Raw genomic sequence first — 26410 nt, 5'->3', positions numbered from 1 at the left:
GATGAGCATGAACTTCTTGATGGATATTGCCAAAAATCAGAAGTCCCATCAAAGCCAGCAAAGTTTAATTGTTTGCTTGGTTTAAGTGAGAAATAAATCTATCTGTTTTGTAAATATTGCTTGTTCCATGAAGTAATGGGACCTCAGAACTTAAAAGTGAATGTAAAATAGAAGCCAAAATATAACTAGAGTCCTTCTCACTTCACTGAGCAATTTTAGAACCTCTCTCTATTTCAGTGAAGGTTGTCCTAGATGAAATAATTTAAAAAAACCCAAAAAGTGATACACTTTCCTCAACTGAGTATAGAATAAGACTTTAAATAGTGTTGCTGGACTTGGAGTTATAACTGTCTGCATCAGTGGGTGCACTTCAAAGCTGGGAGGAACGTGCTTCAAAACAACCACTTAAAAATTATTATTCCATTTTAGACCATTGTTCAAGTCACCATCTCTGTATCATCTTTCAGGACTATTAAAGAAGGGAGTGGATCTATTGATAGGAGTTTCATTTTTCTATGTGAACCAAAATTTCATCTAGTTAGACAATTAGCTGTGTAAATTCTCTAGAATTGGTAAAGGCTTCCTGTCAGCTCAATAGCAATTGAATTGGTGCGTTTACCTTTTGCTCCACTTACAGTAATTTTTCTAATTGTCTTGTTCTAAGACAAAAGAAGACGAAAGAGTATGCGATGCCTTCTGAGAACAGTGTCATGTGCAAACTTTTTTCTTCTCCCTCAAGCACAAATGAGTGATTTTGGAAAGACACCTTTTTTAGGGAGTGAAACTCCAATGCTGCCAGTGTAGCGCTGCTTCAGCTGCCAAAGGAAAGGTACAAATGCCCTGAAATCTGTGAGAGTATTTCTTCCTTCCTTGTGGACACCTTGAGAAAGCTCAGGTACTTCCTTCATCAGAACTCACTAAACTGAGAAATTTACTATGTATCACTTGCAGGAGTTGTTATAAAAAGGTTTTACCTTATTACCTCCTAAAACGATTTAGAGAATAAAGTAGTAGTGAGGACATTAATGGTAGTTCCCTGTATTGCTTTCTTGTGTAATTTTTGTCACCAGTTTCCTCATTTCTTAAAGCTCAGCTGCTGGAACCACCACATAATACTTTAATGTTTTAGTTGTTTTTCCAGTCTTTATAGCTGCAGGCAAAAGTTGGAGAAAATGGACACTTTGAATGTTTCAACACCAGAAATTAAATGAAAAGCACTGGAAATTAATTATTCCATTAAAAGCCAGTGGTTTTAAATTTTACTTGCAACTGGCTTATGATTTTTGACTCAATATGGTTGTCAAACTTTTACATGACATCAACCCCAAAGGGAACATGTTTAGAGGTGGTGTTTTTCAGTGTTTGTTAAAACACTGTCTCACTTAGGAATAATGTGAAAACTGATTTATTTATGTGTGAAAACATTTGGTTTTCATTTATGTATTTCATTTTACATATTTATGTAAAACCTATTCAGCAGCAAAAAATCAAGTGTTATTAGTGAAGGAACACTGCAATGCTCTTTCTGGCAGGCTAATTTGAGAAGATTAGAAATTCATATTCTCTATTAAGCTCTAAAAAATGAGCTAATGCAATGCATTGTGACTGAGCAAAATAATAGCTGGTAATTTACTTCCTTGGTTCCTGTCAGCTGTTTCATTTGTCTTGAATAGGTATAATTGTGTGTCCAAAAAGAGATTGCTCTAAACCCGGTTGTGATATAGTCAGACTTTCCAAATCCTGTATTAAGCACAGCAATTTCCTGCTTCAGATAAAAATACTTCAGTCTTCAGTTATATTTATGTTCTGCTAGTAAAACATAGGTTTTTTTTTTAAATGTGAAAAAGAAACATTTCTTCAAAAATGAATTGATTGAAGTTGTCCTATTTACAGCAGTGTTCACGTGAATATGGTGTTCAGCTGAGCATAAGTTAAAATCAAAAGAACTCATTTTAAAGGGCTGTTGAAGGATAGAGATATCACCATGCTACCTCAGGTATGAGATTTGGAAAGCTTGCACTTGCTGATTGTTTAACAGTTATGAGTTATCACAGAGGTCAAGTGTGGGAGGTTTCAAGCCTAAGCCATTTTACAGAAAATGAAGTGATAATAGTTACTGCCATTAGCCATATGAGTCAGTAGTAACTCAGAGAAACATTGTTTATTCTTGGCAGAGTTAATACTAAACAAGTTCCATAATCTCATTTTAGCTAACAAACATATTTTCCCATTAAAAAGGAGCTAAATTTTACTTATGGTGATGTTACACTTCTGAAGATAAATGCAAGAGGTACTTTGCCTAGTTTGGAAGTTTTGGAGTGTTTTTCTACCAAATTTATAAAGATAATGATAATAAAATCAGATCTAGATCTTCCTTTCTTCATACAGTGTTTATTACAGTCTAGCTTTATTTTGATGGAAAAATACCAGGAAATTTAATATCTAATTGTGTATATAATAATAAAATGTATAAATATTTTTGACTGAATGACTGTACCTCAATAGCCAACATTTATTATTCTGCTTTTATTTTTCTACGACTCAACACATTTAGCTAAGATATGGGAACTTAGATTTTGTGTGTGCTTGATTAAGTTTGGTACATGTCATGGTTTTCATTTATACCTAAAGCTTACCGCATTATCCCAAAAAGCTAAAACCCCACATTAGAGAGACTGGGACAATAGTCATCTGTTTAGATATAATATTAATACTAAAAAATACTAATACTAATACTAAAATGTACAAGCACAGAACTAAAAGTATTTGTGTGCTCCTAGGCTTTCTGGTATTTCCTAACTCCAGAAGATGCTTGCAGCTAGAATAATTTTAATCTTTCACTATTGGTGTTTCTTTTAATACACAACTGCTGTTGTTCAGGCTTTCAAAAATTTGTTCCATAACAATTTTGTTATTATCATGCCCTACGGAGTGCTGAGCACTTTTGAACATTTGATGCTGAAGAGTCTTCTTTCTGAGAGATGAGTGTGTTCAAAGGTTCCTTCAGCTTTTATAAAAATGTCTTACTGACTTCTAGATGGACTTGCTGCTCTAAATCCCTCAGGGGCTTGTGAAAATGTTAAACATAAAGTTAAGTCTTTTCTGCCCAGAGTAATCATATTGCAGAGCATGCTGGGAGGTTTTTGTAGTCTTATACTTGTTCACACTAAACTTCAAGATTATAAAATGCTAGATTACAAATAGTCCCATAAAATCATATTCTCATGTTTTCCTCAGAAGCAGTGTCCTAATATATGAAATGCTTCTGATTTTGTTACAGTTACACATATCAGCTCAAAGGAGACAAATAACTTAGTGGTCAGACGTGCGGAACACTCCGCAAGGAGCCCTCCCTGACTGGTTTAGAAATGGGAGTTTTAAACAGTTTCTCAATAAAAATGTTGTTGCACTATTCTTGGAATTGCTTGATATCAGTGAAAATACACACAATTTATTTTCCAGTATTTAATACCCTATTTTTTCAAGGCTTAAATCAGGGAATGGAATAGAAGAAGGATAGAGATTTTTGTGTCGTATCTACCTGGGAATTAGATATAATGGTAGCACAGTATGTCTTTGAATACAGTCTGGATATTAACCCACATTCCTAGAATCCTAACCATGACCTCAAGAATATTTATCTTTGTGTATCATTGCAAAAAGTTTTGATCATGATTTAATTTATCTTACTATTGTAAGGGAATGTAAAATTCGCAAAATCATGCCATAAGAACAAACTTTCTTCCAGGATTTTGGAGCTTCCAGTACTGTCCAAAAGTAGAAATTGCAGAAGTATATGAAAATATTCAAGTTGTGGTTAATGGATTGTGTTGTGTTTCGTATGATTATATTGCTATTGTGCTGTGTATAATTGTGATACTTGATATACAGCTATTTTTCTAAATGTCAAGATGTGGCTACTAAATAACTGTAGAACTCCAATTGTTGGTTACTAAAATAAATGATTTTCAATGGAATAATGCAGTTTGGAGAGGAGACATAGCAGTTGCTCACACTGTGCATTTTTGTTGGGATATTTCTACTTCTGCGTATATTTTTTTATTTAGCTCTCTACCATAACCACAAAAAAATTTGATATGTTTTCTTAAGTCTCTTGAAGAAAAAAGAAAATTCGTAGTATTTCATAATATTCCAGTCAAATAGTGTATTTTTTCAGTCCTATACTGAGACAAGTTTTGATATTCTTGTTTGATAGAGTGACTCGCCACTCAGGATGCTTGTACAGAGATAGGTCCACTCTTACACAGGTGCTGGCACAGTGCATATTGAAAATCCCAATTCTGAGTATTCATGAAATTGTTGTAGCTTCACCAAAACCTCCATTTTTGAAGCTGCTGAGCTTGGCAGACATGCCTAGTGATGTGAGTTTTGTGCCCTCCATAAAATAATTGCAATCTTTGATTTTAAAAGCGTTATATTAAGTTATTTATTACTTTTCTTGGTGGATGATTACAAAAAGCATCACTTAACATAAATTCAGCAAAATGCCGACATGTCAACATTTCTTCTGTCATGGTGTTGGTTGTGTCTAGTGACTGCCAGGCTTCTAGCACTTTTGCACCTTCTAAAACTATTTCTGGGGCCTTGTGTGTTTTCTTCTTCCTTCAGTTTTTGACACATTTCTCACTTTTTAGCCATATTCCTCCCCACTTCCCTGGTTTACTTCTGCTTCCTATGCTTGCACTTTATTTTTCTTCAATAAACAGGGGTTTCTGTACATCTTTTCTGCTTACTCATTAATGCTATAATCCATTTGTTCAAATTTTTTCAAATTTGCAAGCTCTTTCAATCTGTGTTGAATGTTGATGTCTCTAGAGTGATAATTTTTATCAGTCTGCCCAATAATTTTGGTATCACTTTGTATTTAGTAGGTAATCTAAGTGGATGGGATTATATTTATCTAACCTTTAAATAAGAAATCTCAATTTAGTTATGTATTTGAGCCAGCAATGTGCCGTAACAGCCTTTGCAGCCTAGAAGGTTTATGGTGTCCTTTGTTGCATTAGGAGAAGTGTTGCCAATGAAATGAGGGAGATCTTTCCCCTCTACTCAGCAGTGGTCGAGGCCACAGCTGGATTAGTGTCCACAGAGACATGGACATGCTGGAGGGAGTTCAGTGCAGATGATTGAAGGGGCTGGATTGTCTCTGCTGTGAGGAAGAGTTGAGAGTGGCAAATCTGCTCAGCCTAGAGAGAAGGCCCAGGGGGATCTTACTGATGTGTTTAAATACCTGAAGAGAGAATGAAAACAAGGTGATGGACATGAACTGAAACACAAAAGGTTCCTTCTGAATATCAGGAAACACTTTTTCACTGTGAGGAAACCAAGTGCTGGCACAGGTTGCTTGAAGTAGTTGTGGAGTTGTCCACCTTGGAGATGTTCCAAAGCCATTTGAATATAGTCTGGGGCAAATGGCTCTGCAAGGTCCTGCTTGAGCAGGAGATGTTGGACCAGATGACATGTCTTTTTAAGCTCAAAGTCCTTTCCAATTGCAACCATTCTCTGCTATGCATAGTTCAATTTCAAATTTGAAGTGGTAGTAAATTAATCAAAATTGTTATACTAGCTATCTTAAAAACAGGCATATTGCCAGAGGTAAAAAAGTTAATGGCTTTTTTATTAATTACATGGTTCTCCATTAAAAAAAAACTAGTGATGTAACATTTGCTTTCGTGCTATGTAACTTAGAGAACCTGACATTTTAGTCCACCTGACATTCTCAGTCTGTTGCTTTACCAGGGAAGGGCAATTTATATGACGAGATGACTGATGGGAAGCTGTGCACCTCACTGGAACATTGCGTGTGATTGTAGAGAAAATTTCTGAAACTGGCAGAGCACTATGGAAAAAAATTAGTGAGAACTTATGTGAGATATATAATGCCAGCAAAATGTCTGGAGCTTACTTCATGTGGCTGAAAGTAGAATGTAGTTTGTGCTATACTGAGACATTAGCACCATTTGTGTCTCTTTCTTACTATTCTAAAGTAATTCCCCTATTTTATAGTCACTCTATCTCTGTCTCTCTGCTACAATAATAATAAAAACCAATATAATAAGTGACTAGAACTTAAAAAGATTCTATCTGCCTTGAAATGTCAATGCACAAACCTGAACTCTCTTAGCCGCTTGGACTTTGATTTCTGAATTGATCTACATTTTAATTTCCTCAAAATAACATTTCCAAGTGAACATTTGCAGTGTTGGTGGTTGAAGCAATTGGCACTGTGCTTAAAATTCTCTTTTATAATGGTTATTAAACACACCAACATCTTCTGTGTGTAGTTTCTTACTTCAAAAAGCCCAGAGGATTTGGCTGTATTATGTTCCACTGCACATCTGCAACAAACTGTTACCATTTGCATTAGCACAATAGTTGGCTGAATAGGCTGGTCTCACAACAGGATATTAACAGATGCCTTTCTCTTTTCCGACCCCATTTAATCACAGTGAAATCACACAGAAATTTTCTGTTTTCTTTCCCAAGGGTGATAGAAGTCTTACTTCAGTGCATTGTCTGATGTAGTCAGCTTATAAGAGAAGTCTTAACCATTCATCTTATCAGAAATTAATATATCCACACGCTTTCATGTTTTGTAGCTACCATCCTGGACCAGTCTTTCCAAACTGTGGTACAAGAAAACCTTATGCAAAAAATGCAATTATTTTTTATAGTAGGAAACTGCATATAACCGAAATGCAGGCACTATGTGTCTGATTTGTAAGGCATTTAAATTAGAGACAGTATGACACTATGGAGCTATGAGTTTGAAGTGGCAGCATCTTGATGGCTACATGATGCTATAGGCTGGCATTACAAAAGTAGATTCATGACCTATCATGTCAGGAATGGACCTGGTGTTCAGGGCATAAGATAATAAATATCCTGATTTTAGCATGAAAACACTGTTACGGTGAACTGTACCTCCACTCTTTCTTTTACTCTCTGTTGGTATAATCTCATACAGCAGTTCACATTTTCCCTTCTTGTTTCTGATCTCTCACGTCTCAGGCAGTACATGTAGGACTTGAAGGTTCAATCCATGTCTTGTGCTCTTTTAATAAGCCTAGATTTCATACATTTTCAGTTTCATGCAAAGTCAGCTGTTCCTTTTGTGCAAAAAAATTTGCCCTGATCTATTACCAGCTGCAAAATTGTGAGTCAGAGTGTCATAGTTACATGGTCCTAACCTGATTTGCAGGATTAGCATAATGAAGTGGCAAAGAAGTTCCTGAGTGGTGGAAGGTCAGGCCACGGCTTTCACTTACAAAGGTTCTACCAGAACAAAAGTTCTGCAGCAGAAACCTCTTTCCAAGCCCTTCTGCAGTGAGTGCTTTGATATGGCCATGGACATGCCAGGCCTCATGTGTGTTAGGGAAGCTTCTTGTGAAAGGGAGTGCACGTCTTTGTCCTACTTTTATACTGTTACTGCCATGTTAGTTTTGGGCTACTGCTGCAGTAGTGGTTTTGGTGGATCCTTGGTTCACCCAGAGCAGCCACTTTCATGTTTTTGTATTCTGATGCCACCAGCTAACTCTTGCAGCCCATAAGATTATGCACATAGGCTTTTAAGGATTTGTGAAATTTGAGTTTCAGTGATTTTTCAAGACTTATGGCCAGCATGGAATGAGCAAAATTCTGCTAGCAATAGTAACTTATATCTAGTCTGTTGTTTGGAAGCTCAATTATGTTTCCAAGTAGTAATTCTTGTGCATAAGAAGAGAATAAATCTGTTCTTCAAAGATGACCAAAATTTCATTGCCAGATGAAATTTCAGAAGAGAATCATTTATCAAAACAGCGTTTTTGAGAAATGATGAGATCAGGCTAGTTAAGTTGTTCATTATGTAAATTATGGATGAAATCAATCCCATCTATTATAATTTAAAAAAAAAAACAACAACTATCTTCCCACTTAGTAACATATTGTATTGTTCAGTGTTAGTTTTAGCTTCTGTACTTGGCCTATTCATAGATCTGCAGCCCATTACAGTGGCGCCTGTTAGGGCAAATACTATGAAAGTTTTGCCAATTTTTCTATGATAAACCATGTTTTCCAGGAATTCATACTCAATCATAAAAAATCCCTCAATGTTGAGACTTGGCTTGGAAAGTCTTGATTCATAAAAATTTCACTTGTATGTTTATCCAGATATTTAAAAATAAATCAGTCATCTAATTTATAAAATCAGAGGTATTTAAAAATAATGTATTGTTTAAAGATCAGAGAATTGTATTTGTTGGAAAGAAATAATATTATGATCACTTAATCCAAATAGACACACTTCCTGACAATGAATAATGGATTTATTGCTCTTAACCTTACTAATCACTTTTAAATGTTTCTGTGTGTTTTGTTTGTTGGGTAGATCCATAGTTTTAAATGGTCAAATTTTTTCACTATTCTAGAAATATTCAAATGTCTAAGATATTTTCCTTTGAAAAACTAGCTGTGTATCAATTAAAATCTAAATATATAAATAATTCTGTAACTTGGATTTGATGTTAATATTATATCCTAATTGTATTTTAAAACTTTTTTTTTTCTAGATATCATGCTTAAAGTGCTGATGGCAGGATTTTATGGTTAATTAATTACATATGAATAATGATTACTGCAAACTGTGAATGTTCATCATGGAGATATGAGAGTTAATCTGCTTTGTTATTCTTATCTGGGATGTTTCCATAGTTCTGATAGAGACAAGCTTTAACACTGGCAATTCCTAATAATCCAAATAATTGTTCAGATTTAAATTGCTTGTAATTGACAGACAAACTAGTGAGAATTGCATATTCTGTAGTATAAACATTTCTTTTCAACTTTGTGTTAGTGCTTTACATTTCCTGTTGAAATCAGGTTTGAGGAAAGAGCTATTACCTAAAGTTTATTTACACAGAAATGAGCGACAACAGAAATCACATGTTCAAAGCCTGTGAATGGGGAAAGAAGTTAAAAGAAGAATAACTTGTTAGCATTAGGAGTAAGAACTTATTTGGCTACACAGAAGGAAACTGGAAGATATTATGCATTACTGGAAAGATAAATTCAGACAGGATTTTGAAAGGATTTTTGTGAAGTCAGTAAATGAGGAGAAGAAAATGCTTCCAGTCTCAGAGAGAAGGAAACTGGCTGTAATAGTGGTTTAATTGTCTCAGTAGAGAAAATAAACAATTGAGAGGATGCTTGTAACTAATTCGATAAGTATGTCACACCCTAAATGATCCAGTTGTCATCCACTATTAATCTTACAGGACAGTTTAAATCAACATATGGAATAGATTGTGATGATTGTGCTGGCCAAGAAATGAGTATTTGCTGACATGATGAAATAATTAGTGTTTGGTAGAGATCAGTCATACCTCAATGTGAGGAGCTGATAATCACTTAGCTGAGCTTGCTCCAAATTAATAGTTCCTTTCAGCACTTAAAACTATATTAGCCAGTCCAAGTATGCAGCCAAAGTCATACATTTGTGTTAATTTTCTTCCTAGTAGCTGGTACAGTGCTTGGATTTAGGATGAGAATGATGTTGATAACACACTTGCGTGCTGGCTGTTGCTGAACAGTGCTTACACTAAAGCGAGGACTTCTCAGCTTCTCATGATGCCCTGCCAGCAAGAAGTTGGAGGGGGCACAAAAAGCTGGGAGGGACACAGCCAGGATAGCCGACCCCACCTGAACAAAGGGATATCCCAGACCATATGGCATCATGCTGAACAACAAAACTGGGATGAATTGGTTGGGGGCTAGCACCTGCTTCCCAGGGACTGGCTGGAAAATTTCACTGTGCATCACTTGTTTTCTGTATTCCATCATCATCATGGCTGTTGATGTTGTTATTGTTATTTCCCATTCCTTTTCTATCCTATTAAATTGACCTTATCACAACCCATGAATGTTACCTTTTTTCCAATTCTCCTCCCCCACCCAACTGAAGAGGACACAGCAAATGGCTGTGCAGTGTTTAGCTGCCTGTTGGGTTAAACCACACCTTGCATGTCTGGTTTTTAGGACCATGTATTCCAGTCCAGGCATTTATCACTCATGCATCTAATCTGTAAAAATTGTTCAGCTTGAAAAACTGTTGTAAATTTGAAGTTAGTGAAGTCTCAAGGGTTCAGGTACATATTTCATCGTCTCTTAATCTAAGAGACAAACAGGAAGGTAGCATTCTTGAAAGACAGTTGGCACAAGAAACATGCCAGGAAATCTGCTAGTGTTTCAGGACAGTGTTCAAACTTGTGCTCTTGCTCTGTTTATTTTCATATAAGCATAGAATGGTTTGGATTGGCAGGAACCTTAATGACCCTCTAGTTCCAACCCTTCTGCCATGGCCAGGGATGCCACCCACCACACCAGGTTACTGGTTTTATTCATAAAGTGTAGCACTTGCAGCTGGCCACCAGTTCAGGTGATTTGTGCTGCTGTACTGTATTCCAGTCTCTGACAGCCAGCCTCAGTATCTACTGGTGGAAGTACCTCTGGTGCAGAAAGAATTATTAGCATCAGGCACATTTCTAATATATATATATATATCTTGAACAGTTTCAGTATTTAAGCTAATACCGTCACAAAATAATAAAGGCAAGATCTCACATACATTAGAAGCTCACCAAAGTAGCCATAAGAATCTGATGATGTGGAGCTGGAATAGCACATGCATTTATATTTTTCATATGGTTAATTAAACCCATAGAATAATTCTGTACATACTAGGGTTTTATTGGTATTAGAATAAAGAATTTCTTTTTTTTAAAAAAATGAAACTGATAATTACTTCTCTCTGTGCTTCTAATCAACAGTCTTTGATGTACATCTGTTTTTTAAGCACATGTGTACTGTAACTTCCAGTCAGGAAAAGCCTTTTATGGCAAGTAGCCTTTAAACTACATTGTGTATTTATTTAATGTATTCTTTTTCCTTTTTTTTCTTAAGAAAGTATCCACAAATTTTCCTTCAACTTTTAGTTTAATTTTCAGTGAATATATATTTTAAACATTTTATTCAAGAAAAGCTTGTTTTTCAATTTAGTTTTGACATGTTCTTTAAACTGATGGTAGAGGTTATAGTACTGTCTTTCTTGCAGATATAGCTCAGAATAAGAACAGAACCTATTTGTCCACTCCACATGTATTATTGGTCATAATGTTATATTGCTTCTTATATCATATGGTGCCAAATGTGTCTCCAGCTGCTGTGTGTATGAGGGGAATCTGAGAGGAAAGACAGCCAGCTGTGGTGCTGAGAGCATCTACAGTGCGAGGCTGCTGCAACAGAGAGGCTGCAGACCATTTATTGATTCCCCTAGCAAATCAGTCTCTTACTTCTGGAAGGGGAAAAAAAGCATTTTTTAGTTCTGTTTCTCAGGTCAGTCCTGTATGTAAAAAATACTTTTAAGTGCAATGTGCTTAAACACTGATGCACTTAGGGTTGAAATACATACTCATTATTTAGCATATTTAAGCATATGAGTAGCTCCTGTGGATAAATTTATTGTCATGGGCTTATTTCAGTTTAGGGAAAAAATGTTCAGATAAGCCTTTGTTCAATTCAGGGTGGATACTGTACACGAGGCCCGCACTGCCCTGCTGTAGGTGCTCCTGCAGCTGCCCGGAGCAGGGACACAGGAGTGCACAGATGTCCAGAAATGGGACATGGGAGTGCACAGCTGTCTGGAGAGGGGACATGGGAGTGCACAGCTGCCCAGAGCAGGGACACGGGGGTGCACAGCTGTCCGGAGAGGGGACATGGGAGTGCACAGCTGCCCAGAGCAGGGACACGGGGGTGCACAACTGTCCATCTAGTCTCCAGCAGCATGGATGGAGCTGAGCCTTCCTGCAGGCACTCTTTGCTTCCATGGGCTGACAATTTTAGTACTGTCTCTTCTGCCTGCAAAGCTGTGAGTAGTAGTTGCTGGGTTGGTGGGCACTGAGGAAGAGCTCAGACAAAAATGGTCCTAGCAGCTGCAGCTGGATTCAGAAAAGGGCCATTCCCTTAATTGTAGTAATACTGATTTCATTCTGAAAATATGCTCAAGCTATGCTTCTAATGGCTTTTCTTATACATTTCAGTAGTGAAGAAAAATAACAGACTTGGGCTCTGTGGCACTGCCCTGAGAGATCACATTTTGCTTATTGCAGCTTCTGATGTGAAAAGTGTTAAAGGCATATGGTTAAGTCCAGCCCAGGTTGTTTTGGTATTCTTTCTTTGGTGTTGTCATGCCATTGGAAATGTTTAACCAAGCATAATTACTTTAAAAGTAGAATTTCTTTTTGTGAGACTAAGCCTGTATATTTATACATGAAAAGCTTCTGCAAAGTTTGTTCCTTTTGGATTAATATTTGCAGCTGTAAAATGAAGTTAACAGAAGCATCACAGGTGTCATATCCAGGTCTACCTACCATACTTGAATGTGTTCAGACTCTAACCATTAACAGACCTATTGAATTTTCTTTATCTTTACCACAAAATAAAATTAAAGCACTTGCTGGCTGGATGTCTAGGAAAAAGTAGTGATGGCCTCTAGTTATATCTGTAAGCATTACTTATTCTTTTAGTCAGTTATATAAACATCTCTTGGAAAAAGAAATAATCTGAGGATAATGGTAGACTGTACTATAGGGTAGACCCAAAGTAAAATGTAGGTTACTTTGTAAAGCAATCACTTTTTACTTTTTATATAATTAAATATAAAGTTATTCTGGAGAATCAAAGAGTTGTAGAACTAGGAAAACATAGCTGCAGGATGAGGAATGGCATCCAAAAAACAGAGTTTCTCAAAAGAAATCGTTTGAGTCCACTACAATATGTAGAGTAAAATTTCAAATGCAATTCCTTTCTGTATAAGTTTAGTAATAAGGAAGAAGCAAAATAAATTAATTTCAGAATTCTGACATCCAAACTGAGACCTGTATTTTATAGAAGATATTGGAAGAGCAGTTCAGTTAGAAACTGCAGGTACAAGTAAAAAAGAATTAGATGAGGACTACAAAGAACTTTGAAGAAAGGTGTGCAAAATCTGCCATATGTTCAACTTCTCAGGTGATGAACAAACATTTATGTACAGTCTGATCACGGACAGAAAGGACTAATGAGAAATAACTCCTGCATAATAAAATTCAAGCTAGGAATTGGACAGAAATTCTGGTGCTGGAATGATTAACTGCTGAAACAGTTACCAAAGTATTGGACCCTCCATCTCCTTTTGTCTTTGGATTTAGATTGGACAAATTTCTTCAACAAGCTAGTAACCTCAACAGCATATGAAACTTATGTTTAATTTCTTGTGTTTATGTAAGAAATCCCACTAAAGGTTCTCTTGACCCCAATTCTCATTTGTAATCACTGCATCATCTTAAGTTCTAAGCAATAAAACATGTTTTCAATCATATTAATGTAAAGTGTAGGCATTCTAAAAGAGACAAATATTATCTAATTTGTCTCTGTATTTATTATTTAATTGACAGACTTTGAAAAGGTATGCAGGTATGAATTTTGAGGGCCTCATAATCTTGGGAAAGTGCTTCTCATTAAGCCAGCAGGAAGCCTACTGTAACACATTTGGGATAAAGCCCTCAACTCCGAACATCCTGTAACTCCTGACTGGCCACAGTTTGAGGACAGTCACTGTCTCTAGGGTATTTCACTGAAGTTGCTGGGGTCTGGCACTGCATTGAGGGCACAGGCTGGGACACATCCATATTGTTCAGCTCAGAGCTCCCAAGGCAGGGAGATGCCTGCAGGAGCATCCCTGGCCTGCTCTGCCTCCTGGGAAGGACGGGGCTGCTCCAGATCAAAGTTCAGACAATTCAGGCAGGCTCTGGGGATGTTCTCTTGCACTGTTGAATTTAGGAATGCAGTCCTAGCATTACTACAGAGAAGTCTGTGGCCACAGTGTGGGATGTACATGTAGAAGGATGTCTGCAAAGCTAAGTTTGGATCATTGGTCTGATTAAATGTCTGTGGGGAAGGGAAAGGTTTGTGCTGTATTCAGTGGTGGAGTTCCAGCTAAATGAGACTGCCTGACCAAATTCAGGCAGGCGCTGGAACATCCCGAGCGCCCTGACAACATAAATCCAGAGAGGGCCAGGGAGCAGTGCAGGTGCAGCAGCTCACCTGGTACACTCTTCACTACATGAGAAGAATCAGGCAATAATTTTACACCATATTAGAAATAATACATTCATATTCACTTTCAGTTATTATTCAGAAGGAGTCTTCCTGCTGGACTATACTCTAGTTTGTTATCAGTTTTTTAATTTAGCCTCTTCCTGAACATCTATACGATTTACTGTGCAATACTTATGGAGGGGCATGAGTGATAACAAAAATAATTTCTGAGCTGTTTCAGTTATAAAAAAAGACTACAAAAAAAAAAAAAAAAGATCTTGGAACAAATGTATTCCTCAGTTCTTGATCTGAATCCTTGAAGGGAATTTAAAAAGGACTAACTCTTCATAACTAAATAGTATTCCACAGAAGAAAATATATCTCTAAGAAAAAATTAACTTCTCAGTATAATTTTACTCTCTGTAAGAAACCCTTAATTGAATAAAATGCAATTTCCAGTATGAAATTAAACCTTGGGGGGTGCCAAAAATAAATGCTGATTCAATAAAATTCATTTTTTATTCCCAGCATGATGAGATAAAAATAAAATTAATTAAATTCACTTGGAAACAAGAAGAAAAATAAAAGAATCCGTTTTGAAATAGTGAGAAGAAGGAGTTTAAAGTCAGATTAGTATCCAGTCAATTCTAGAGAAGTTCAAGCTAATTAGTTTTTAGCTATATATTTTGCTTGTAGGCTTAGAATGTATTTACATGTGTATGCATACTGTTAACAGTGTATACATTTTTTTATTATTATTTTGAAATTTTCTTTATATTCCTCTCTAAAAGGAGGGAAAATAAATAAGGCCAAAACTTCCATTGTAAATATTTGGCTTGGCTGTGCTTGCAAAGTATCTGATCTGACATGGTGTTGATTAAGATAAGAATAGTGAGTACCCTGCATGCAACTGATATTTGTATTGTTTGAATTCTGAGCTAAATTTACATTAGACAAACATTTTGGCTGCAGTGAAGACTCACCTGTTTTCATGGAACTGTGAGAGGACAGTGGGACCCAGCATTTGAGCATCTGTGTATTCAGTTAAACATAGGGTCTTCTATGAGAGTTCTGTAGAGTTTGCATGTTCCCTTGAGTTCACTAGTTTTCCTCTTCACCAAGAGTGCTTACTCTTGCTTTCTTTTCTGAGTATGTTTGTGAATTTTTAGTCTTTCACTTTCCATATTCTTTCATGAATACATACCTCTACAAATAAAAAATAATATTCCTGGAAATGTTGGGAGTGCAAGCAGTTTTAAGTTCATCTCTCACTGCCATCTACTGTATATGCTGGAAAACTGCACTGTGGGAGATGCATTGCATTTCAGCTGTGTAAGACGACTCTTTTCCCAGTAAATTTGCCCTAAAGTTGAGGGAAAAAACTACTGAACTTTCAATGGGCTGTGACGTGTGAATTCATTCTTTGTGTAGGAATCAGTATTTCTTAAACAGATGACAAAGTCTGATTGCACCATATTGTCCAGAGGAAAGAACATCAGATTAGATAGTATTGCTTAGTTAATTTGTTTTCAGGCCAGATAAAAAATAGATGGGTAGTTTGGGAGAAAAAGAATACCTCACTTTGCTTATTCTTGTCCTAAGTAGTAATACCTTTGCTTTCTTAATGGATATGTGAAAACAAAAACCTAGCAGGATTTCGATGCAGGAAGTTGAGATATTTTGAAGTTTCTTTTAGTTGAAGAATTAGTCTTTGACTCTTTTAAATCAGCTTTCATTACAGTAGCTGATGTCTATTGTATGCAAATATCAATTATATACAACACTAAGTGCTGGTTGGGACAGCTACAATAATTTACCTAAAGTTGTGGCATTATTAAGTTGAAAATAAACTATCAGGATTCTGGGTTTCAGGAACTGAGTAAGAAATATCACTCAGATCAGCTTTGCACTGAGTGATTTTGTAATGGTTTGTGTAGAAATTGAAAAGTTTATTCAAGACAGAAATTTTTCTGATTTCTTCAAGAAAGCTGACATCAAATAGGCAAGAATGCATGCCAAACATCAGACTCTGTGATTGCATAAGTGAATTCCACTTCTTAGTCTATTATTAATTTAATTAGGCTGGGAATATACCATTAGCTACCAGTATTACACCAAAAAAAATAAAAGAAGGCCAGTAAGCCTGCAAGCTCAGGCATTTCAAAGCTGAGGAAGTGCCTCCATTTGCTTCTTATTTTTATCTGTTTTGATGATGGCTATAATTATGTTACAATTTTTTTTTGTATTCTTATTCAGTAATAGTTCTAAGACCTCATTTTCTAAACATTGTTTGACCCTTGCAAATGAGGAAAGAATGATTAAAGAATTCCTTGATTTTTGTGGTGTCCATTGTTGCCATGTTTCAGTGCTTTGCAAATGTTTATTAACCCACCTTTACACATTCTTCTGGCCTTTGGAGATTTGAAATGGTACCGTGAGCAGCTGATGTACTCTGTGTGATCATTCCATCCCTTCTGGTGTCCTCAGAGGCAAATACCTGTTCACAAGACTTTGTCAAATGGCATCAGAAATTCACCCAGGAAAATGAGAAAGTGGTTTCTAACACATGACCCTTTCTGTTGCATCTCCTGAAGCTTATTTCTTTTCCTCTGTCACCATCCGAGATGAAATGTCTTTCAATCCTTGTCCAAAAAGATATTTTACTTTTGCTGATTTCCTCAAAATCATATTCCTCCTAAAGCACATATCAAGCAGAGCAAATTTCAGCCTAAATGTTATGGCATTAAAAAAATCCACAACCACAAACCAGCTTAGGAAAACTGTCATGAATTCAGTAGCAGGTGAGGTTGATAGGGATGCCCATGAGTTGTGGTTTGCAAAGTCATTAAAGCTCTGAATGTCCCCTTCTCGTGGGCCACTTGTCAGTGTTAGCTGGTAAATCATGCTTTAGGAGGAGGATGACTCTGCAGCAGTGAGGAATTTTTTTTTCTTTGTGTTTATAAGATTTCTTAACAATTTGTGCATTTTTCTGGCAGTTTCAATATCCAGAATTTTTAACTGAAAGCCATGGGAAATAAATTATTTCTGGGTAATAATTTCTAGACCGAATTCTTTGTTTGCTTGGTTTTTGGATTTTTGCAGTCAGTGTTTATATGTAGCTTGATGTGTGGTGCAAGTGAGGCATTTGTGGGTCTGTGCATGACCAAAGTTCTGCCAGAGGGGCTCCTCCAGGAGCTGATGTGAGGAATGGCTGAGGTAGTTGGGGGTATTTCCCTTGGAGAAGGGAGGATCAGGGGAGACCTCATGGCTCTCTGCAAGTACCTGAAAGGAGGCTGGGTCCGGGTAGAGGTCAGGCTCTTCTCCCAGGCAGCAGGTGACGGGGTTAGAAGACATCACCTCAAGCTGTGCCAGGGGAGGTTCAGCCTGGACATCAGAAAGAATTTATTCACAGAAAGGGTCGCTAAATCAGGGAGGTGGTGGGGTCACTATTCCTGGAAGTGTTCAGGAAAAGACAGGACATGGCACTTAGTGCCATGATCTAGCTGGCAAGATGGTGATTGATTGGACTCTTAGAGGTCTTTTCTAACATAAATGGTTCTGTGATTGTGACATGGTTTAGTGGCAAACATGGTGGTGGTGCTTTATTGGTGCTTGGACTTGATGATCTTAGATGATCTTTCCAACCTTAATGATTCTATTCTATGATTTTGTTACCTGCCATCTTTCTCTCGAGTTGATCTCATTGACCAGTAAATCATTGAGTATCTATCATCTTTCCACTGCTGTCATTAGTTCCCTGATATCCTTCAGTAGTATGTCTTGATAATAACTTTTCTAGCTTTCCACATGGATGAAATGCTGCTACTCATGAGGTCTGTGGTAGAACTGTGGCTGTAAGAGCATAATGTACAAATGTGCAGCATTTAGCTCCTAAAAGGACAAGTGAAAGGGAAGAAAAAACTAAAATTTGTATTTAGCAGGGTCTGCTCTTATCTTAAGAGTCCCCTGTGCTAGTAGTGAAAGTTCTCTGTATGAAAATCCAAGGAAGGGAAACAGGCCCACACATGTAAATCCCATCATTCACTCATCATCAATAGAAGAGAAAAATGTTTTAAATAAGGAAGGGAGTATTAAGCATTATGGTAGCTCTAATATGATGATTTGTATTTAAGACTGCTGAAAATACACTGTGAAATAAAACTGCAGATGGTTGTTTTGTTTTTCCCGTTTATTAAAATATTTTAAATTTGCTGCCCTCATGTGGCTGTATGCTCTACTTTCTCTGCTGAACCTCCCAATGGACAGGGTTCCTTAGGACAGCAGTACGTGCGGCAGTGTTTGCACACCCGATGAAGAACAGCTCACACACTGAACTGGTGCTGTCTGGCTTAGTCAAGAATCTCAAGAAATGTGTCTGGGAGTCCCTGTTTAACTCTGGGGGGGCAGGACTGTCCTGGGTGTTAGGAATCTGCTGCCCAAATTCTGTCTGGAGAATGCTGCCTTTGCAGCTGTCAGAAGGTGATAGAGGCTCTTTCTGAACCAGGTAATGTGTATCCCCAGTTTACCAGGTGGGTCCATGCAGAAGGAATACACTATTGCAGTATTTCCAAGCATCTTTCAGCTTGGGGTGTGAGACAAACCAGAAAACTGGGCACAAGTGCATGAGTTCTAGGAGGAATACTGATAAAATGGTACAAAAGCAACATAAAATGAAGAAAAATAACCCAGCAAAATCCAGCTTAAGGTTCTTTTTTGGTGTTTTTTTTTAGTAGCTGTTATTCTTTGGTGTACAGACAATTGCTGGGTGTATTAGCATAAATAATGTTTTTTCAGGAATTCACGTTATACTTACATTATAACCTATATGTTATTGGACCATTACCTATATGTTGCCATTAAAATACATGGTTAGCTAATTATAATATTTCATTGCATAGCACATTATTTGCCTTGCTACCTACCAGAACTAAGTGGTCCAAACAAAAATTTAATTAATAACACTGTAAAGACACCACCCATTGGGATACATTACTTAAAAAAATAAAGACTTACTCATTGGTAATTTACAAATCAAATTGCAAAACTGAATTTTTAAAAATTCGAATAAAGAGTTTAAATTAATGGCTTTATCAATATTGCTTCTGCAGAAATAACCTGTGCAGAAGTTTGAGATAAAGAATGATAGATTGAGCTTTCAGGGCTTTTTTGTTTGTAGGTAGTTGAACACTGAATTCAGCTACATTTCACATCTCTCTTGTGCCCTATACATTTCAGTTGATACATATGACTTCACAGAAAATTAAACAAATTATGTAAATCATGTTCAGAGCTGACTTTGATAACAGAAATTGAGGAGCCTGTTTTTAGACAGTCCGAGATAAAAATGCTTTCCAAGGAAAAGCTAGTTAGCTAGTTAGTATGCAAGGGAAAAGACAGTCAAAAATTATAAGAATACAGTAACCTGAATAGTGCTAAGATATCCTGCTCCTTGTACAAATTATTTATATTTGCTCCCCTTGCTTCTAGCAACAAAGTCTTAAAAAAACAAAAACAAACAAAAAAAAAAAGACAGCAGTCATAAAACAAAGATTGAAGATGAGGCTTGTTCTGGAGACCTATAACCCAGAAAGCAGAAACAAGGTGCATTGCATCTGCCAGATGACAAGCAGATGAGCATCCTTCCTCTAGGAAGGATGTAATGTCACTTAAAAGATCAGTGCTGACTGTGGATTCTAGGCAGTTGGAAAGGATTGTTTGCTTGCTTGTATACTTCTTCTGATCAGGAGAGGTTTTTAGGGTAATTGGATCAGACTTAGTATCTCAGATATTCATAAGCCATAGAATGGTTTGGGTTGGAAGGGACCTTAAAGATCATCTACTTCCAAACCACCTGCCCTGGGCAGGGACACCCTCCACTAGACTGGGTTGCTCAAAGCCTCATCCATTCTTTGCTGTGAACACTTCCAGGGTTGGGGCAGGCACAATTTCTCTGGGCAACCTGTTCCAGTGCCCCACTACCCTCACAGTAAAGAATTCCTTCCTGATATCTAATATTAACCAACCTTCCTTCAGTTTAAAGCTATTTTTTTCCTGCCCTATCACCACATGTCCTTCCTTGTAATAAATCCCTTTCCAGTTCTCTTGTATTGTCACTTTATGTTATGTAAAAAAATACTATAGGCTGTTTTTGATTGCAATAAAACCCCTCTAAAGAGGCAGAGTCCTTTCACTCACTCTCCTCATTTGCTTCAGTCAGGAATTACCTTTTTTATGTGCCACAGCAGGTTCTGGACTGTAATATGGTGCTGCTAAAAAATATCACTCCTTTTCAACTGCATGACACAGACAAGCATGGCAGAGCCCTGCTGCTTCCTATGGAGAGACCAGCTTGGGGTCAGGGCTCTTGCTCTGGGGAGCAGGAATTGAGCGTGGCAAGGTGTGAGGAACACAGGCGGCACATGGGGCTGTCCACACCTGACCCATGGCACAGAGCACAGGCAGCTGTGCCATCCTGGCCCCAGGGGACAGGCTCCTCCCTTGGCTGTCCTCCCCCACTGCCCTGCAGCCAGGAAACGGGATAGCTTGGCTCACAGATCCTCTCACAGGACAAATGTCATGTTCTTCAAAAGATGTCTGTAGCAAGATATTCAGGAGATACTTCTGTTCACTGTGATTCTGCTGATAAAATGAACAATGTAATTGAAATCATTTAATAAAAGTTGTTATGCACGGGGACTTCAACAGCATACTTTGTTTGAACTCTAGTCTTCATAATCAGTTTTTTTCTTGCTAATCTCTAATCTCTGTTACGTTTTACTAACAGTATGGGAACTGATGTTTACCCAAGAAATACCTTTTATATTCAGTTTACTGTTTGAAATGACATTTGGAATTTGAGACTCTTAGCATCACCAAATCATCTGGATTTTCTCTGTGTGGTTTAATATTCTCCTGAAAATAATGGAATGTAATCTGTACAACAATTGAGATATAGTGAGCAGCCAAAGAGCTCCTAACAGAAGAACAAACTATCATTTATCAGTGGCTCAGGGATGCTGCCACTGCATGGATAGCTAGTCCACAGCACAGGTAGAAGTTAATTTGCCTTTGGTATGCCTTGGAATAGAAAAGCAGGGTGGGAGGCAAGTGCTGCAAAGCAGCAGAAGCATTGCAGTGTGCTTGTTGCACAGTGACATCAAATCATTGCGCTCTAATCCCATTATTTCTATTTTAAGGATATCATATGGGGAGTGTGCTGCCAATTTGGTTTGATGTTTGTGTTGCAGGAGCTACTTTCTAAGGCTTAAACAGAGATACCTACTGTATTGTGTGTCATTTTATCAGCTCAACTCACAGTTTTTTAGAGGAAAAATAATAGGATCTTTCACTACCTTAAAGTAAGCAATTAATTTAGTTTTCTGGAGGACATCATAAAGAAACTAGATGAGACACTTACTGAAATTTAAATTTCTTTTACTTATTGGTCTGTTTAGTGAAAAACCCCAGAAGGTAAGATCACTGAGCAAATTGGGTAGGAAATTTTCAGTAAAGCTCGTGTTGATTCTGCTGGTCTTGTAAAAATCGATTGACCAGGAGAATTGGTCACTTTTCTCATATTATTTCCCCTCATCTACTCCTGCTTAATAAGCATTTCTAAGATTTGGATAAAAAAATTAGCATATTGAAAGTGCAAGTTAGAATACGGTGTTGAACAATATATTAATGCAAGTTCTGATGCCTTAAAATATACCAAGCAGTAGAATTCCCTAAGAAAATTATATTGAAATTTCTGTAATTCAAACCACCTTATTGTAACACCACTTTGTGTCAAGTGTTCCTTCCCTCTGACCTCATTAGGCGTGCCTTGTCATTAGATACACTGTTACTAAAGAGTTTTAACTTAAAAGCTGCTTTGATTAATGCTTGGTTGGACTGAGGATTTATTGTGTAGGATTAACTTGATTTAAAAATGGCAAAACGCCATTAGTAACTTTAATGCCAGACTTTAATGAGAAGCAGAAGTAAACTCCAAGGACACTTATGATTTTTAATATGGACTAAATTCATGTGCTCGTTACCTTAATGTCCTGTCCTATTTTATATAGAGGTACTCCAATAATTCCTAGGGAGTAGTAGCCTAGAAAATGTATTACCAATGTGTAACATGAAGTATGTACATATTTTTAATTAATCATAATTTTTTTATAATTTTATAATCATATTTATTCAGTATTATTATCAAATAGAGAAAAACTCTTTGCATTGGTTTGGACTTTTTTAATTAAGAAACTATATGGAAGAAAGACAAAACTAGACTGGCAAACATTTTTCCCAATATATAATGTACTGACAATGTTGATGAAAAATGCATTTTCACATTTTTGTGTAATTTGCTAACCGAATTTCTTTTTACTGTCTTCTTAAGTTCATTAAGTGTTCCTGAAAGTTTCTCAAGTTGACATTTCTAGAGTTGAATAACCTTATTTTTTACTATTGATCACATATTTTAGTATATGATACTGCCAAGAAAATCCAGACCATTCTCACATCTGACAACATTTGGTCGTCTCCTTAAATCCTACTAGACTAGGATTTAAGCATATACTTAAAAGGTAATGCACTGCTGAATGAGGGCCTTTGTATCTGACACTTTTCTGTCCATGCTATCTTTGCTGAGATAACCAAAGGGCACTGATTTATTATTAGTGCTAAACAGGAAAATCTTTCAAAAAGCTTGTAAACTTTTTTTTTTTCTGAATTGATGGTGATTTCCCAATTTTGTTTATTTTCCATGAACTTTCAATAGTAGAAGCATGTAATTAAATTTTTGTTTCTGCACAGTTATATACTGTGTGAATTAGGCACAATGTACTAATAAGCAATAGCAACAGTTCTGGTACTGTCCCTGCCAAAGCAGGTAGGATGGCATCCAACCAAGTTCTTGGGCTGTAAGGCCAAATTTCTCATCGAAATCACAGATGTATTGGACATGACTTAAATAGGATTACTCACTCAAGGAAATTTACACAAGGGTCTAAGGCGTATATCCAGCTTCCAGTGGGTAAGGAGCCTGCATTCTCATTTGGCTCTGGGCCTTGAGCACTTGCATAACGTTGCTTGTGTAACTTACCCTGCCAAAAATGAAACCGGCATCAACATGGTTACTCATTCCAGAAAAATTGTGCCTGTGGACAAGTGATGACAGTCAGGGATCCTGCTTTCTTTTGTAACACACTGAAAACTTTTGTTTTCACTGGTGATTGAAGCTCTTTAGCCAGTATTACCATTGCAATCCCTATTGATCATTTCTGTACCACTGAGATGTTTTTGTTGGGTTTTTTGTCACTTCTGGATTCTTTATTTGACTCATTGCTATTATTTGTTTTTCCTTTTTTTAGGGAGAAGGCCAGCAAAAACGAAGGACAAAAAAAAGAAGAAAAAGAATTTGATGGAAAGGGCTCAGAAGCAGCACAGCATCTTTTTAGCAACAGATAAAACAAGCCAGTAAAGACTTGGTTTTCCTTAATGTATTTTTTTGCAAAGTGCACAAAAGCTGCTATATGCTCCTGCCCATGGATGCACTAAATTCAGCTGCTTTGACAGTATTGGTGGCAAATAACTTGTGAAAATAAAGCCCACAAGCTTGTTTGTTTTATTTATATATTTTTTATTTTATTTTTTCCTCTCATTTTTGACCTGGAGACTTCAAGGTCAGGAGTGCACTGAGTTGGATCAGTGAAAGTGGTCCTGAAGTGCATCAACGATATTGTTCTTAGTGCCTGGTCAACATGTTGACAAGGAAAGAAACCTACACAGCACCAGTAGGTGGACTTGTGCATATTTAAATAAATAGGGGAAAAAAAGGAAGTCTTGGAGGTGTAGGTACAATTGCATTTGTGGCCTTTGTTTCCTATATTTGTATATTTCAAGAGTAAATGGGTATGACTTACCTACTTAGTGTTAATGTACATTGTTCTCACACCTGTTACGTTGACACAGTCGTGTAATAAAACTGCTTTAAGACAATGTGCTGCAGGATTCACTGCTTAGTCTCACCCAAGCACAACAGGCTCTGTGTGTACATATTACTCTGTCTACATATAAATGAGCATATTTACTGTACATCTATGCATTTTTATGTATAATACTTTATACATGTTTAAAGGTATGTCCTGTTCGTTCTAGTAATGTACTTTAAATAATCCAGTAAATGTTTACTTTTTGCTTAGTTTTAACTATCTTATGTTCCTCAATAGTATTAACTGGATTTTTTTTTCTCCTTTGCAAAGCACACTCATTTCCAGAACTACCTTGCACTGACCCTCACATTGGAGTGTCAGCTCTGAAGTGTACTTGCCAGATTGCCAGACTAGTAATCCAAAAATTCTTTCTACTATTCACTATTTCTGCCTCAGCCCCCATGTATTTTGTCTCAGAAAAAGAAGTTAAATGTTTTTTAAGGTGAGGCACAACCATGATAGAAGTTTTGAGTGTCAGGAGAGAAATTACTTGTAAAGTTCTTGGTATCTAAGACTGTGTAGTTTGGGTGTTTTTGTTTTGTTTTTGTTTTTTTTCCAATGTAATGCAGTGTTTTATTTCAGTTAGTCCCAACACAATCAGATAACAAAACAAATAATTTTTTTCCCTGAATAAAAGAGAAACAAAATAAAGTTCATGTATGGTCAACTATTCAAAAGTATAGAAAACACCAATTCCCCAGTATTGCCAATTATTTGTAGAAGCTTAACAAATTTATTCTGCAGCTGTTGTTTGCTTTGAGATATTTTTTGGGGAGGGAGAGGTAGAGAAAATTTTCTGTGTAGGACATCAAAATGGCACAGGTCATGTAATTTGGTAATCTAGCATTATTGGGCTATCATTCAAAATGATTTTTGGATACCTGACAGGGAAAGCCTACACTAAAATGGGTGTCACTTAAGAGAAATTATTTCACTCTTAGACCTAAAACTTGCATAATACCTACACAAAAAAATGAAGCAGCAAAACAGACTGCAGACCTCCACAAGCCTCTTTTGACATATACTTTAGAAAAATCCTACAAATTTCAGTTTTAGTTTTATGGGTTATATGCTTTTCAAATAAACTAGGGAAATAAAGCATCTGTAAGCACAAATATATCTGTATTTAGCTATGACAAGTGTTACTACCAAAATGTACATATGTTAGATACATATGAATATTCCATCAAACTGCTTGTGGACTTCCACTCAACCATGAGGTTTTCACTGTATGTCCATATTTACTTAGAACATAATAATGTTGCAGACAGTAAGATTATTCTAATCCTGGGATGCTATTTTGGACATAAAATTCTCACTTTAAAAAAAAAAAAAAAAAAAGGCAATGAGAACTGTAGCTGTCTGTTTGTTTACTGGTAATCAAATTTGGCTGTAAGTGCAGTTAATGCCCTCATACAAGCCTTTCAGTAGTGGTTACAAATATTGTATTAGGCATGTCATAGAAAGAATGCTACAAAATACAATAAAATGGTGTCACAAACTCCTGAGTAAAATATTTTTGGTCCTTTTTAATTCAAATAGCATATTCTTTTGGAATTTCATACATGTAGAAAAATTGCAGAAGGTGGGGAGATGCAGATTTGCCTCCAGCGGAGTAGAAAAATGTGAGGGTTTTCCATACAACTGTTTTGTTTGAGAAGATCCTGAGCATAAGATGTACATTTATTTCTCCTGTCCCAGTTACCCTCACACCAAGAGTTTTCTTGGGAGTGTAGAATGAAAATAGTTATCCCTAAGTGGCCCTCTGTAGTTCCTCCTTTGTCCTGGACATCCTGCCTTTGCATGGTGGACCCTGTCAGTGTGCTCATAGCACTGGGATTTTGGAGGATCACACTTTGGAGGTTGGAAAGGACTGTTCCTTGCACATTAGGAAAAGGCTTTGCACTGAGAAGGCATTTGGTCACAGGCTCTTCAGGGAAGTGGTCATGGCACCAACCTGTCAGAATTCAAGGAGTGTCTGGACAGTGCTCTTAGTAATATGGTTTAGTCTCAGGTACTCCTGTGAGGAGCAGGGATTGGACTCAGTGATCCATATGGGTCTTTTCCATCTTGAGATGTTCTATGATTTTATGCGTCTATGACCTTGAGAGATCAGCTAGTCAAAATGTTTGCTTGAAACAGGGCTACATAGAAATTATCTTCAGATACTGTTTCTTGATAAAGTGAAGATCAGGTTTTTAAAGCTGGATAGCGTAACAGCAGCCTGTGCCCACTGTACCTCTTATTTCCTTTAAGCTTGATCAGAAGTGGACTTACAAAGATCGTAGTTCTTTTTT

At 36.8% G+C, this 26410-nt stretch overlaps 1 protein-coding gene across 3 annotated transcripts in view; it reads left to right on the top strand.

The window, feature by feature from the left end:
- Positions 1 to 25627, top strand: part of RSPO2 (R-spondin 2) — a 99244-nt gene extending 73617 nt beyond the window's left edge. For all 3 annotated transcript variants that reach the window (XM_030266575.4, XM_030266574.4, XM_072924935.1), the window contains one exon: positions 23493 to 25627. In XM_030266575.4, coding sequence (XP_030122435.1) covers positions 23493 to 23602 — 110 coding nt within the window. In that variant the 3' untranslated portion in view covers positions 23603 to 25627. The remainder of the gene's footprint in view (positions 1 to 23492) is intronic.
- Positions 25628 to 26410: the final 783 nt, after the last annotated feature.

This window comes from Taeniopygia guttata, chromosome 2 (assembly GCF_048771995.1).
Source record: "Taeniopygia guttata chromosome 2, bTaeGut7.mat, whole genome shotgun sequence".
Lineage (NCBI taxonomy): Eukaryota > Metazoa > Chordata > Aves > Passeriformes > Estrildidae > Taeniopygia > Taeniopygia guttata.
This window is presented reverse-complemented; position numbering and strand designations above follow the sequence as displayed.